The sequence below is a fragment of the Egretta garzetta genome, unplaced genomic scaffold (assembly GCF_000687185.1).
Source record: "Egretta garzetta isolate BGI_Z169 unplaced genomic scaffold, ASM68718v1 scaffold377, whole genome shotgun sequence".
NCBI classification, from domain to species: Eukaryota; Metazoa; Chordata; class Aves; order Pelecaniformes; family Ardeidae; genus Egretta; species Egretta garzetta.
The window spans coordinates 284,635-300,806 of record NW_009260339.1 but is presented as its reverse complement, the minus strand read 5'-3'; the positions used below and the strand labels follow the sequence as shown (position 1 = coordinate 300,806).

The following is a 16,172-nucleotide window of genomic DNA, read 5'->3' as shown; positions in this document are numbered from 1 at the left end:
TGCTGTTACTATGGCTGCAAATGAATGTTCTTGTTCTGGTAAAAAGAGATTCTGGCTTTTGTAAATATGTTGCTACATGAATTGATTCTTGACTTAGTATGTCTGCGGTGATTATCCGTTGTATGGGTAAAATGCTTGTGAGATTGTAAAAGATAGACTGAGGATGAAGTAATTTCTCCCTTGGAATTTTTTTTTGGGGGGGGGGGGGGGAGGCCTCAAGCTTAGTATCTCGTTTCCTTCCTTATGATTTCATAGTCATTCTGAGCCCTAAGTGTTTAAGTTTAATGCTTAAATTTTAGATGGGTAAAATTGAGAAAGATTATAGTTGAGGTACACAAAAATGTTTAAGCTAATGAGGATATCTGGATAATAGGGGTTGTCAGAGACTAAATTTTTAACACTTAAATTTCAAAGTGGACCAGGATATTGACCTAAAGAACATTGCTTATGACATTCTAAATCTAAAATCTTGTTATTTTTATCAATTGTGAATTTATTTTTAGAATCATTTATTAGCAATAGGATTAAAGTATTGTTATGTTCAGTATTCATGAGACCAATGTGCTTTTCCTCTAGTTAGAAACCCCACTTTCAATATTATTTTAGTGCAATGTAATTAGCTTCTAGCTGATGTTTTGCAGTTGTGGTGAACTACTAGTTGGCAGAATAACATACTGTAACTGTTTTTCAGAATTAAATAAGGCTAAATATTCTATGGAAATTATTTTAATTAAAATTGAGTGTACTTTGAGAGTCCTTAAGTTCTTTTGAGTAATGGTTTAAATTGGATTATGAACTAGCTTAGCTTTCGTGGGAGATTGATCTTCAGTGTTTAATTTTATTTTTGCATGTTTTTTATCATAGTAATGGTGTGCTATTTTAAAAGAAAAACTCAAAACCCCTAAGGTTTGAGAAAATATTGAGCAGATAACTTTTTAATTTTTCTGTTGGCATCTAGTAAATTGATCACTGTGAGTGGTGTTGCCACTTCAGAGTGGACACCCCTCACCAAATATATTTCAAATCGTTAGGTGATATTTCTGTTCCAAGCACATGATCAGGCAATGATCCTTTATATTAAATGGGTTCTAAAAAATGGCTTTAAAGGTCTTTTTCTTAAAACATATTAGTTCTCTCTCCATATTTTTAGAGTAAATTTGTCTTTATAAGCAGAACTAGGCTGTGGATCTAGTTGTATTTTTCTTTATTGTTTTCTGAAGAAGAAAAACAAGGCCTGAAGCTTGACAATAGAAGGAGAGTGGGGCCCACTAAACAAAAGCTGGTGGTGGCTTTTACCCAGTCTGTTTTTAGCCCTACATAGAGTGGAGTGTGCTGCTTGGGCTTGGAGTTGACATGTGCATGGATTACTTTGGGATCCTCTTTTTCAGGAGGGACGGAAGGCTCCTGGCATATTAAGGAAGTGCCAGTAGCAAACCAGGGGGTTTTGTTACAGCTAAACTGGTTGAATGTTTTGGTGGGATCACAGAATGTCTTACCTTGTATATGTTTCTATCTTAAATGATTAATCTAGAAAGTTTATCTATTTTTCAAGTATTTGTTTCTGAAGTACGTCTTGCGTGCATGGTTGAACCACCTTGGTCAAAACGTAACTGGTACTATTCATGTCAGAATTTTCATTAATACATAGAATATTAGTTCTTAACCCAGGGATCATGATCACAAGGTACTATGCAAATGCTTTAGCTGGTCACACAGTAATTAAATCACACTTAAAATCAACCCTGGAATAGGGGGAATTGGAAGTATCTCTGGTTTGAGGAGACAGTTGTTTCTTTAAACAGCTGCTAGTTTGTCAGAATACTGCAGTACACACAGTGCTCAAAGTCCTACATTGACCATTTTTGCCATGTTTCTGTATGCATTTATTGAATATAGATATATTAAGTGCATAGCTTTACATGGTCTAACTGCAAAAAGACTCAAAACTCCATAGTACTGTACTATATAGTATGTGAGAATAAGTACCTCAGGCCTCACTGTTTTGTCGGTGGGTATCAGTAGCCATTTAATGACTGAACAGAAGCTTACAAATTTTTTACAGCATTTTAAATGAAATTGCTTTTTTTCCCTTAGGGACGAAACCCCTTTTTTCTGGAGCCAGCAATAATTATAACAGTTACTGATGGAAGTAAATTAACTACTACCAGTGGGATACAGGAAGAGGTAAGATCTGACCTCTGTTTACAATTATGTGTACTAAATGTTGTGTTAGAATACTGTTTACAGTAGGGGCATAAATAACTCCTCAAAAGTATGCTCACTAAAACTTAAACTTTCATGTTCTTTCCTTTTAATATGAGGTAATTTTATGTAATAGTATTACAAAAACCTGAATAGCTCTTTTTCCTTATATGTGACAGAAACCGTTGGTCTCTTTAGTATACTCAGTTCATTGTTTTTATCCAGGGAGTTCATAGCTTTTCAAACATGTTAGCAAAAGGAATTGATTTCTGTAAAGCATGTATGTGTTTAACTGGCCTACATATAAATTCTTTATGTATAGACCTAAATTGACATAGTGATTTCCCAAAGGATGTAGCCACTAGGGAGTATGTGAGATACGTACTTCTTTCACACTGGGCTCTTAAAGTGGTTATAATCAAACCAGTAGTGTCCTTATAATCCAAGATAAGAGCTGAAGAAATGTATTTCAAATTAAATCTGTAGAGCAGTTTAAAATCCCAGATCTTAATATACTAGAGGACCCGCTCAGGCATCTGGCAAACTCAGAGCTATAGCAAATGCTGAGGCATTAAACTATTTTAATTTACTGGCCGTTTTGAATTCTTTCCTTAAAAAGATGGAAGAGGTCACTAGGGATAGGGTTGGTCTGATCCATTCCATGTGCCCATTCCATGCAGTAGTAAAAAACCCAAACAACAAAAAAATCCTAAGCTCATTCCCTTTTCAGGGAAAAGGTTAATATCCAAAGGTCTGCCCTAAAGCTTAAGGGGAGGATTCAGACTTTTCCATGTGGTATACCACATTTGACTACACAGATTAACTTGTCATACGTTGCTGTTCATTGGTTACTCAAATTTCTCCTAACACTCTATTATATTGCATTCTTACAGCACTTACGGAAGTTGTTTGTATGTGAAGTGGTATTTGAGTGTGTTTGTAATGTATCTGACTTAGAGGAAGACAGCTGAACAAGCTCATAATTCTGTGTGGACTAATAACAAATAGCCATAGCCAGTAACTGAAAGGGAATGCCTAGGTCCATGATACCAAGTAGGTTGTCTGTATAAAACCTCACTTCCATTGTATTTTTTTTTACCAAATAAACTATTTTCAGCTTAATCCAGTGATTGACTGGGTGTGGTCCGACAAACTGAGTAGAATAACAGCCTCGTATTTACAGTGATTGTCTGAGCAAGTGTTAATTGAACAGAGGGTAGTGTGACACTTCTAGAGCCTTCCACATTTAATGCTGTTAGCAGCAGAATACTGTTTTGATTTTTTTTAAAAGCTAATTGGGTAATCACTTAGCTGTGTAAGTTCTTTCTTAAGGAGAAGCAACTTCTCTGCTGTCAGGTAACTAACTTGTAAAATCTGACATTGACATCCTGGAGTGAGGGACACCAAGATGCTCAGGGGGTGAAGCAAACGACTTCTGCGTAGAAGCTGAGAGCGGGGTTAGTTCAGCCTTTAGAAGAGAAGCGTGTGGGCAGGGGGGGCATGTCTTACCACCATCTGCAACAACTTAACGGGGGATGGAGCCTGGCTTTTCTTGGAGGTGCACAAGGCTAAGATGAGAAGCAACAGCTGCAAATTGTACCTTGGGAAGTTCTGATTGGATATCAAGAAAAATTTTAACTCTGTGGGTGATTGAACACTGGCATAGGTTGTCCAGTGGTTGTGAGATCACCATTGTTGGAGATGCTCAAAACTGAGTTGCGCCAAGACCCTGAGCAATCAGAAGGACTGAACTGTATAACCTTCATGTGTCCCTTCTAATGTACACAAATCTATGGTTCCACATGACATTTCCTTTCATCTTGTTCATTTATCCAAAATGACTTAGGTAAGAAAGCTCTATTGGCTGGCATGAGCTCTTTATCTTACAGCAAGTGTCGGGATTTTTTACCACCAGCAAGTTCTTTGTGTTCCTTTTCCTTCAAATATGGATACAACTTTTTCACCTTAATCTTTACAAGAAGACATCTTAGGGTCAGGCAACCATTTAGTCACAAATTCACATCTTTAAATTGTTGTAAGCTATGTTGAGAAAGTAAGTTTTCTGGTGGCTGCTTTAATCTACTAAGTTTAGTCTTGTCTCATGAGCGGTGCTGACTGATAAGCATGCACTGTGCCCAGAGTTTTAATGTCATGATTGTGACATTGGGCCAAATTTGACCCAGTATTCGATGATTGTTAAACTGCATTCTAGAGATGCAGAATCTGCTCTACTAATAATAGCGAACTAATGATTTCTAATAAAATTAAATGAGCAAAATTTAAAGGCATTGCCTTCTGGAGGAACTGAAAGTGACCACTGCTTTTAATTCCTGCAAGACAAAATGCAAGTTTGTTTGAGTGCTCTTCTGTATGTATTTACAGGGAGTATATTTCATACCCAGCAGTGGATGTGGTTTGTTTTGGGGTTTTTTTTTTTCCCTCTTTTGCCATAGCTGTACCAGTAGGAACATCCTTAACACTATCAAAGAGCAGGGGAACAAAGCGTCCAAGGGTGCTTGTGTTTTTCAGGGATGATCTTTTGCTTTTGTCAATATGTGTCCTAACGATCAGAATTTTTCTTAGTGTAGCTTGAGCATCCTTTACAGTTACATCTCAAGTTGGACATGCAGAAATGAAGTAGAATTAATACAGTAACAGCACCCCGGAGATATGGAAGTCTGTTGTTGCTCTTCTGTTCAATAACAAAGCTTTTCAGTCACTTTCAAATGTCTTTTCTTTGGGTTTGGCTTTGGAGAGGCTTTTCAGAGTTGGTGTTGGAAGTGATCATATCCCACTGGCTATGACAACAGTACTTTTACTTCCTGTGTAAAGTTCTTATCATGGACTAAGGTGGTATATTTTTAGTTCTTTTAAAACTTATGTACAAGAGAACCGACAGAACATTGTTTTTGGAAAGCCTGTGAAGCCAGCATGGAACCTGGAGGCAAGTTTTCTCAAAGCTTTGTCATTCAGATGAACATTTGCATTCTTACCAATGAAATCAGCTTTATCACTATGGGAACACTGTCATTTGCCCTCATGTGAAGCAGTCAAGCTTAAACCCTGTTTCAGAGCTCTTGCTGAATTCTTCAGATGTCCTGTTCCTTTGTGGAATTTAATACGGGTTTTGCAGATAAAGAGCCTTATGCACTCAGCACTACCTTGCCTCTGATGGATGTGGTTCCTCAGACTGGAGACAGAAATGGTGCAGTCTATGCAATTATCATCTCCACCAGCACAAGTTAATAGGATTTTCAGTCCTGTCCCTTCTGGCACTGACTTCTAATGCACCAGTGCTGACGTACTGAAGAGTGCCAGCATCAGTTCTGTGTCTAGCATGGCATGCTGACCAGATTCTTCCCTGGATTCACTTGTCCCAGTCATAACTTGAGGAAGGGATGTGCTCATACTGTTGGAATACCATCATTACTTATTGGTCTCAGGATATGGATTTCTCTTGGGGTGGCTTTTACTTCTGGCCTGATCCCTCAAATTTGGTCTTAGCCCTTTCCTGATCTTTCCTTTAACAAGAGTTTAATTGCTTGAGGGGATTTATCTTATTCCTCTTTATGACATAAATGTCATACTTCTCCAGTTCTGCAGCTGCTGGGCCATCTTTCCTTGTCTTCCTTCTACTTACCCTCTGTTTTAAGAGGAAGCATTAAATTTGCAAGACACAAACTGGGTTATTGACCAATTGATACATTCTGATGATTGATTATGCAAACAAAAAGCATGAGCAATACTGCTTGCTTTCTGTATGTTGTCATTCTTCTGATCTTCCAGTTATAAGAGACTTGTACAGGAGGAATCAATGATTTTTATTTTTCTTGACTCCTCATCCCAGAACTGTTTGGCATTGCCACATTGATCCTTCCTATCTTGCATCCCTTCTGTAGTAACTGTAACAAGTGGCAAGGTCCTGCTTACTTTCAAGAGTAATCAGGAACCGTAGGTGTTCCATAGTATTTTTAATTGTAGTTCATCCAGCTAAAAATCTTGATTTCTAAATAAATTCTGTAAGAAATATGGGGCAGATCTCATTAGATGTATGTTCCCGTCCTTCCTTATTCATGTTATTCCTGTTAGCAGCAGTTGCCAGGATCACAGCATTTGGCACTGAGCCCTAGAGCTCTTGATGTGTGAATTCTGTGTAACTACCAGCTCAGTGTTAACACTAGCATCAGAATGGCCAAGTATTTCATGTCGTTGACCTGGTGTGTCAGTTGACCTGGTGTCTCTTTCTGATCTTAAGTTTTTTCCTATGGAAGAACAATTTGTGGCTTTCTGTCTCTGTTATAACTGCATATGATTGGATGGGAAAAGGTAGGAAAACATAACACTGTTGTTAACTCTAAGTAGAGTTTCTCAGTCCATCAAGGGCTTGTTTTCTCAGCTGGGCTTAAATCTTGTTGCCCATCCTTAGTCCTTCAGTCCTCTGAGGATGAAGTGGGAATGTTAAATGTGTCTTGTATTTTTGTGGATACCAGAAAAACCTGCAAGGAAAGTTACTTGCAGATAGATTTTTTTTTTTTTAAAGATTTTTTTAGATCCCAAAAGACAAATAAGTTGACTGTCTCTGTGGATATTTTTATCGAGTACCTAATTGTGTAACAACCTTTTATGAGATTTCCCAACGTGGAGCTGCCTGCAATTACCTGGGTACTAAAGCTTAAGCAGTGTAGTGCTGCACATTGTAATGTGTGAGCCTGTGTGTGAAGAGCACTGCGGAAGAGCACTGCACTCTTTCACCAACTACCTCGCCACTGCAGAGTTCTCTAATGCTGATGTACTTTTTGTTCAGCCTAGTGTCTCTAGGATCCTCTGATGTTTTTTGAGGATTTCAGGCTGTGCTGCTTCTTATGATTGCATAAATGTATGTAGAAACAAGGACTCAGTATAAACAAAAAACCTCTGTTCACCAGTAACAGGGTTCTTTCAGATCTCTTTGGTAACAGGTTGTCCTCCCACCCCACTCAGTTCTTGAACATTTTAGTGGATTTGAAGGCAGGGAAGAGGGGCATAAGGCACACATTGCTATGTTATTGTAGCATTATGGCATTTGGGAATGGTAGGGTTTGTGTGACCTCCTACAGACTCTAGTGGTGAGACAAAACAGCTGTTTTTTAGTACTAAGCTGGGAGGACACTTGCATGTGATTATATATAGACAATATGTTGAGGACCATTGCTGGTAAATAACCTCCCTTTAAATTGTTCAGTCTATTTTTTTCTCATCCAACTAGTATGAAGGACAAAGAGGAAAAGATGTGCATGCCTTCATATGGAAATACATGTGGGGAAAGAGAAATGAAATGCAAGATGTGTTTCTAGGCCCATCTTATTTTCTGCTAGGTATGCAGTTGCTATGGTAATACAACACCAGTTTAAAAAAAAAGTAACTGGAGGTGAGAAGATCAAATTACTAATGTCTGTGGAGAATGAGGCCTGGCTTGAATCTACAACTTATCCCCTAACATGGATGTTAAATTTAACTGGAATTAAACTGTAAGAAAGAAAGTGAAGACATTTGGCTTGATGCTGATGGCTCTGCATGTCATCTGACAGTTTGAAAACATTTCTGATAGTAATGTGTACATAACGCAGTGGCCTGCCCCTGAGTACTGTTTGATTTTGGGGTTCTCTTCATATAACCAGCTGAGCCAAAGAAAGGTTTTTTAGTTTGAGATAAACTGAACTCAGGATAGTGTTGGTGCAGGGTCCGATGGGATACTTTATTTATATAAATCTCTCTCTCAAAACAAAAGAAAAAGTATATATGCTGCCTCAAGTAAAAAGTGCTGTTATACAGGTATGTTTTGCAGATGAAATGTACTCTTCAGACCTAGTAAGTCTGCTGTTCAGTGAGATGTAAGTAGGAAAGTTTGGGTAATGTCATTCCTTAATAATAGCCCCAAGTGAGGATGGCATAGTGCTTGCAATTGAGTCCTCTTACAGTTAAGATTCTAGGCTGCTTACTAAGAATGTGGCCGTTCTTTTAACTGAGTTTCCTTTGCCAGGTAGGCATTGCTGGCTCTCTGTGAAAAGGGAAAATACATACATGTGAATCAGTAATAAACCAGGTACATAGCTGAGTGCCCTTTGATCAGTTTCACAACATTTGGGGAAAATAGTGCTCTTCTCACATGTGCACTTCTGCTTGCATCAGCAAAAGCAGAAATTCAGGAGGAAGCATCAGGTGCGCTGGAAAGTCCAAAGTGTTCTGATTCTTGCTCACATGTTACGAGGGGTGTTGTTGTGTTTGTTCCTGTCTTTGAGATTGTATCAATAAATTATTTTTCAAATACAAAGACATGTATTTTTCCCAATATGTGAGATGCTTGCAATTATGTAAATTGAAATAGCTGAGGTTTCTAGTTTGGAAATTAGGTTTAATGCTTTCAAGTTTATTTCTTAAAATCAAGCAAACAAAAAAACAACAGCTTGTGGCAAACTCCTTAACTAACCACTATGAACTAAAAATTAAGCCAGTTTGTCATGGGTGCTTTTGTGGGCTTGCACCAAGATTTGGAACAGACTAGTGGTTTCCTTCACTAACATAGAGTTGAGATTGAGAATTGGGATTTTTTGAATGCTGCATGAGAAGGAAAGTGTTTGGGAAACTGTTGAGTTTGCTTCAGCTTTTGGGCTTAACCCTTGTATTTGGCTAGGTAATGGGACTGTTTACACCACTTGAGTAATTGCTTTGGGGATCTCTTTTTCCTCTTTATGGCTGCAGTGCTCCACATGAAATGAGAGTTTTGCTTGTACCAACAGTGGTATCATCAGCCAGGGATCTATCACATTTTTCTGAAACTTGCAGTTACTTGTTATAAGTCTCATCTATCTGTTCAGGGCTTCTGGAGTTGAATATTTTGATAAGCTTTCTTTTTTCCACTAATCTCTGTGTCAGGTGTCTGGATGCAAAAAGAGAGGGTAGAGTCTTCTGAATGCTTTGTGCTGTCCCTTAGAAGCTTAGAGTGTTGATTATCTTTTTCTTGTTTCAGTTAACTCGTTAAAAAACTACTGCTAACCCTGGGAATTATAGATGTTCTGTTAGACTCTCTGGCTGTTGCTGTTAGTAGTTACATACAGCATTGCTGTATCTTTAGTGCAGCGTGCTTGAAGTCTGAAGCTTGAATCTCTTTACTCTCTCTTCTGGGAATTAAAGCAAAAAGAAATGCTCCCATGTATTGTATGTCCCTGGGTGGTATCTTCAATATTTTGAACTAAAACTTTAGTGCAGTTCTTCCCAGACAGAGGCAACACAATGGCACACAGCAAGCAATTCTTCCTTGTATGGATAGCCATGGCAGTAGTTATCTATTATCTAAAAGTGAGAACTTGTTTTGCATTTCTGTGTTGATTTTAGTCTTAATCTCTGCTTTCTCACTTGAAGCACAGGCATGAGTTTAGTTGTGGGATATACCCAAGTTATGTAAAATCTCTGCCTTCTGATTCTGTAACATAACTACCACATTAGTTCACTTGTTGAAGCTGAGTTATTTGGAGGAGGTGATCCTGGCAGCTAGATATATTTGAGCAGCTATGCCCAAGTGATATTTCTTCTGCAGGAACCTTAGATTAATATTACCTTTTCATTCAGTTGTGCTTTTATCTTGAAGAGTTAAGGAAAAAAGACGGAGCTGAGAATGGTTCTATTCTGCAGAAAACTGTTTGAACGAAAGAACGCTGCAGTGCAGCAGTTCTTACTGCTGAAATTCTAAAGAAAATATTCAATTGATTCTGAAGTTTAGATCAGTTTTTAAATGTGGTTGTTCCCACTTGGTTTGTAACTCAACTTGGTGCATCATGTTGCCTTGAAATGTTTGAAGTGTTGATTAAATGATGGGTGTCTTGCTTGTAATGTACAGTATCTGAATCAAAATATAAATATCTGGGGAGAGGTTGTAAGTATGTTTATACAGAGTGAGTTGCCAGCACTATGTTGCCTGAACTTTTTAAAAGCAGTATATTCACAGATTTAAATTCCTTTTCAGCTCCATTTACCTCTCAATTCCCCTCTACCTGGAAGTGAGTTGACTAAGGAACCCTTTCGATGGGATCAGAGGTTATTTGCTTTGGTTCTCCGTTTGCCTGGTATTACAGCACCGGAATCAGAGCAAATGACAGGGGTACCGGTGGATGACTCTGCAATCACACCTATGTGCGAAGTCACAGGAGGTGAGTTCCCTGGTTTCCTTTGAGAAGTCAATACTTTTGAAAATGAATTCAATTTACCTCTATTAATCACATACACATTGTGGAATAAGTATTTCTAAGTTCTTATATTACTTTGTAAAAACTCAGAACTCCGATATAATAAAACTAAAGACACTTACTGCATTAGAGTGACAGATAATTTAATGTAGCCTGTCTTAAAAGAGCATGAATCTGCTTTCTTTAGTAGTTTTTTAGAAGAGAAAACTTACTTTTCTCTAACACAGATTGGTACTGCAATTAGAAATTGTAAGAATTGAATCTGTTCTGCAGTACAGTTTTGCTAAATTCCTGTTATACTCTGCTCTAAAGAAGCCAAAAGTGAAGGAAATGGGTTGGGTTGGGTTTTTTCCTTCCAGAGCATGCAGAGTTTCTGCAATGCAGAATGCATAATAATTCTTTAAAATTGATACTTTTCTCTCCATCATAACTCAAAATCTCTTAGAAATTATATTCTAGATCAAATTTGGGCATTCATTTTATAATTTGTTTGTAAGAATGTTTGCTTACAACACATATTAAAAACATAACAATTCTTCTGATGCTTGAGAGGGCATGTGATAGAAAGCAAAAGTCTATAAAAAGCATTCCAAAAGGATTTGATTCCACTGCTTTCTGACTGTAATGTAGGGTATACCAACAGTGCTTTGACTGAAATTTGTGGACAGTTAAGTGTTGATGTCTGTCACAAGGGGGAGCCCATTTTCCATGAATGCAACCAAGAATTTGAGTTAGTCATTAAGGGGCTAAAACCTACACATTGCCAATGAGGTGCATGTAATACTGTCACTGGCTGCCTTGCTGCTTAATCAGAGAGGGAGTGTTCGGGAGAAGCTTTAAATCAGTGATCCATACATAAGTCAATGTGTGTGGTGGGTGAACAGCTTTGAGTGATCCAAGTTAGAATAAGGGCAGAAACACTGAACAACCTTAACCTTGACTGTTTCATTCTAGGTCGATCATATTGTGTGTGCTCTCCAAGAATGCTGAATCAGTGTCTTGAATCATTGGTGCAAAAAGTGCAAAGTGGAGTGGTAATAAATTTTGAAAAAGCTGGACCGGATCCCTCACCAATTGATGGTACTTGAAGTTTTTTACCCTATGGTATCAAATCACAGGGATATGAATTTCAATATAATTTAGTGAACTTAATGTAACAGTTGCCAAAACAAAAGGAAAACTGTTGCAATTTAAGAGACAGTACTACAAAAAGGATCTGCTATGTCTGAAATTCTGTGGTCCTTTTTCAAAATACTGGCTATAGCTGCTAGACAGTGTATAAAACCTCTACATTTGGTCATGTTACTCAGGTAGTCTTAAATGCAGTTTTTCACATCAAGCATTGTTAAGTGGGTTCATGAGTTTTAAGCAGTAGTTTTCAACCAGCTAGAGATGCAAATAGCTTGATATGGAAACACTGTGGGTTTATACGCTTATCCTTTTTTGTTTAATGTAGTGAAGTGGTTGCATTAAGAGTTAAAATAGCAAATATGACTGTGCAGCCTTAACTTCTCTTTCTAAATGTCTTAGCTAGGTTCGTCTTAGGATGTTACTGGGAACTGTTTGTGGGATTTTTTTAATCCTGCTTTCCTGCAATAAAAAGTTAGTCCAGCAGTATTAGTTGTGTGTGTAATTTTTTTTTTATGCACGGAGATTTGAAGGTTATCTGGTAATAACAGTAGGAGGAGAAAGAAACTGATTATTATGAAGGACTCCAGATAATTGGCTTTCTTAGCGCTGATCCTGTAAACATTCAATGCTTATTTGGTTTCTCATAGTTTCTGGGTTTTTGCAAAAATGCTTACTGACAACTATCTGCTATTCTTAGAAATAATATGAACTGCAGGAAGAGCTTCCCTGGGGGTATAGTTCTTAAACTCTTCACAGAAGTTGTTTAATTTTCTTTCTGAGTTTTAACACTGTTTTGACTCATAAAGCCTTTTTCTTTTGTAGATGGGCAGGTGGATATATCTAGACCGTTTGGACCCCAACCTTGGCACAGCTGTCACAAACTTATTTATGTCAGACCAAACCCTAAAACTGGGGTTCCTATAGGTCATTGGCCTGTTCCTGAATCCTTTTGGCCAGATCAAAATTCTCCAACGCTGGTATGTACTGAAGTTAGATAAAGCAAAGGGTTTGTGCTTGGGGGAATATTCCAGGATTTCCTATTCACCAATTTTTAAATCTTGAGATGTGTACTTCGTTGTAGCAAGTGTAAAAGCATGTAAAAGCATGACTCAAGAAAGAATGATGCATGTAAACCTGTGTAGCAGTTAGCTCAGATAAATTACTGATGCGCAAATAATACTATGGGGTTTGCTTTTTAGCAGCTTTGAAGCATTAAGGAACTGCCTGTAACACATTTATTTGTCGACCTAGTACATGCACGTAGTGTTTCTGTTTGAACCCTGTTAAAATATCAAACCAGAAATAAGGTGGCACTTTGATAATAGACTATCAAATTCTATTGCCTTGCAGATGGTATTAATAGAAAATAGTACGATCGTCCCAATTCTGAATCCTTGTGATAGTTCTGCCTTCATTCTAGCAGGTGAATATAATTTCATCTGCTGTTCAGTGTACCCTTACCTCCAGTTTATCCCAAGCAGAGAAAAAATCACCTTGTTTTTTTAAATACTGTCCACAGAATTAATTTTATTTATTCTTTTTCATAAAAGAATGTACGCCATTGCCTTTTGTTTGGTCTAAGAACTAATCATTAGTATAATGTATTTTTGTATTTCTGCTAATATTTGAAAATTATTGAAGTAGAAATAATTCAGTTATATAATCGTTCCCTACATTTCATGATGATTTTTGTTGAATTTTTGTGAGGTTTTTTTACCTGAAACTAGTGTGCTGACTAGCAAACTCATTGAACTTTTAATAAATTTTATCTCCTTTGTTTGAAAAATATGTGAAGTCCTTTGAAATACAGGTTGTTGAGGAATGATACTAGTATGAAATTTTAGTCACATTTATAGGTTTGATATTGCTGGTGTCTGGCCACATTCATTGAAGGATGTGGATGCCGTTCTGAACTACAAAACAAGCTAGCATACATAAATAAAAGTACATCTTCTGTAGTCATTTAAAAACCAAAATGTCATTGTGTACTGGATATTAAAAATCTGCTCTGTAGGAAAACTGTCCTATGTACTCCTTGTAATCGCTATCAATGGCATATCTCCCTCCATTCACTGCATAGAGTCAGTACAGTTTGTCTGCAACTGCAGATCTTGATTGAGATTGCTAAAATAGATCTTGCCAAGTGAAGAGTTGTTGAACTAAATCTGCTAAAAACATTGACTTACCCGAACGGTGAGAAGATGAGAAAAAATTCTTCTCAGTTTTAGCATGTATAGCTCTCATAACTGCGTAAAGCACTGGATTATTGCATGTGCAGCTAAATTCCTGTTGACATCAATTGGAATTCCACATTGAACCTTCCTTATGCAATGTTGGGGAGCTAAGTTTGCTGATAGTGTTTCAAGACTTGTATTTCCTTACTGTTCTGAAAATACAGCGTTATAACTTAGCATATGTTGTAATTCTTGTCTACTTAAGAGTCCACATTTAGATATTTTTCTTTTCTTCCCTGTTACCTGATCCACAGTGGAGTTGTCTCAAACAGTCCTACCCCAACAACTGTTTCATGTACTGTAGGTAATGATACTATTATGGCTTTCTTAAATGTATATGAAAGTCTGCTAATAATTATGTTGGCAGATCAACATGTAAGGGGCTGCTGCCACTGCTCTGAGGTAAAAATAGTTCTGCTGTCCAGCCAAGGGTTGTTGGACTTCTCAAGTCTTAGCATTGAACTTCTTTTGCAGCCTTTTTATTCCTAGTATAACTGCTTCATGGCTTGGTCACAAACTCCACCACAACTATTTATTGGAGGCATCTTCTTTGAAGAGAATTACGGTTCCTTCAGTTGGTTGGGCCTCCTGTTTTGTGTGCACTTGGACAGTATGCCTTCTTCAGAGTGGAGGCACTAAAGGCAAGACCAGCTCTGTGGGCAGATAACATTTTGGTGGCTCATCCTAAAAGGAGAAGAGGCTAGAGCTTATAGATGTAGAAAAATTACTTTCAAGGTGAGGTGATAGGAAGCTTCAAGAAACCCTGTGTTTCCCTAGTTGATCTTATGTATTTATTAGTTACCTTCTTGTAAAGAGAGTAAATGGAAGGAGGCTTCCCAACTGAGCTCTTCCCCAGATTCTAAGTGGCCTTGGAGGAGGCTCAGGGTAAGTATAAGAGCTTACGTTCCTCTCCTGAAAACCTTTCAGTGGAGGGCATACAGCTCCAATTTTCATTACACACAAAAAATCAGCTTTCCCTTTCAGCAAAAGAAATTTCAAGTATGTTGTTAACTGATACTTGAAACTCGAGGCACAAAAGCCTTTTCCCTGTGATTAATAAAAAGATTAAAATCCATACACTTAAATTGCTTGAACTGAAATGATTTTTCACAGGCTGAGTTAAAATGTGAGTTCTTCTAAAGCTTCTTTTTTTCTGAATTCATGCTGCTCTTGGTCATTATAATTCAGTTTGCATTTTGTAACTGTTAAATTTGCTAAGAAGGAAAGTGCTGGGGGAAGTCAGCAAATGCAAAAGTACAGTGCCTGCTTCTGTGGGGAATAAAAACGGGCATGCCCCAAGAGTAGTGTTGAAGATTTTTTTTTTTTTTTTTTTTTTTGTCCCCACTGGGATTTACTTCCATTTGCAAAGTTTTTGTGTATATGCAAGAAGTTTTACTTGCATGCTGTTCTAGACTTACTAGGTAAAATAATTGGCATTTATTTAGAAAACAAGATTCTTTCAGATTTTAAGACAGCACTAACGTCATAAATTAATTGCTTAGGACTCATTAACAATAAATATGAATCCTGTATTGAGTAAGCTCCTTAAATATGTGTGTTTTCAAATAACCTGTATTACTTTAGTTGTTGTAGCACAATTGCATTTTAATCATTGTGCAGACTTGTTAACAGTGGAATGCTTGTGTTTAGCCACCTCGCACATCTCATCCTGTGGTGAAATTTTCCTGTACTGACTGTGAACCGATGGTCATTGACAAACTGCCTTTTGATAAATACGAGTTAGAACCCTCACCACTGACCCAGTTTATCCTGGAAAGAAAATCCCCTCAGACCTGCTGGCAGGCAAGTAGAGTGCATACTGAATTGAAGTTATTTATGGAATGCTGTTTTTAATAGACTTTGTTCTATAATCAAAGTAGGATGTAAGATTTCAGCACATGGTATTTTGGATTTACATAACAATAGAATGTGTTTTATTGCAGGTATATGTGAGCAATAGTGCAAAATACAGTGAACTTGGTCATCCTTTTGGTTACTTGAAAGCTAGTACAGCGCTGAATTGTGTGAATTTATTTGTGATGCCTTACAATTATCCCGTCCTTCTTCCACTACTAGGTAAATACCACTTCATAAACATTTTCTCAGGTGGTAGGCAATTGAAAAATTGATGTCATCTAGATAGATTACTGCAATTAATGCCAGTATTAATCGCACACCTGTAGAAAGGTAGAATGGTGAGCAATGTATTTGTCATCAGTAACTTGTTGCACTTGTCACCAACTGGCTGACCTCCATGACTCAGACTCCATGTGTAAGATTTACTTAATCATCCTTTCGGGTATGTTTTGGCTTCGCTTTTTTCATTATTTTAGGAGCCATTTTTCCCAATCTGTTATCTCAGTTATTAATTCAATTTGATAAATAA

At 37.5% G+C, this 16,172-nt stretch overlaps 1 protein-coding gene across 1 annotated transcript in view; it reads left to right on the top strand.

Moving 5' to 3' along the window:
* INTS6 (integrator complex subunit 6) overlaps positions 1-16,172 on the top strand; it is a 44,409-nt gene that overhangs the window by 16,949 nt on the left and 11,288 nt on the right. Inside the window, exons 2-7 of the mRNA XM_009642613.2 lie at positions 2,095-2,184; positions 10,202-10,385; positions 11,376-11,501; positions 12,375-12,529; positions 15,437-15,589; positions 15,730-15,862. Coding sequence (XP_009640908.1) covers positions 2,095-2,184; positions 10,202-10,385; positions 11,376-11,501; positions 12,375-12,529; positions 15,437-15,589; positions 15,730-15,862 — 841 coding nt within the window. The remainder of the gene's footprint in view (positions 1-2,094; positions 2,185-10,201; positions 10,386-11,375; positions 11,502-12,374; positions 12,530-15,436; positions 15,590-15,729; positions 15,863-16,172) is intronic.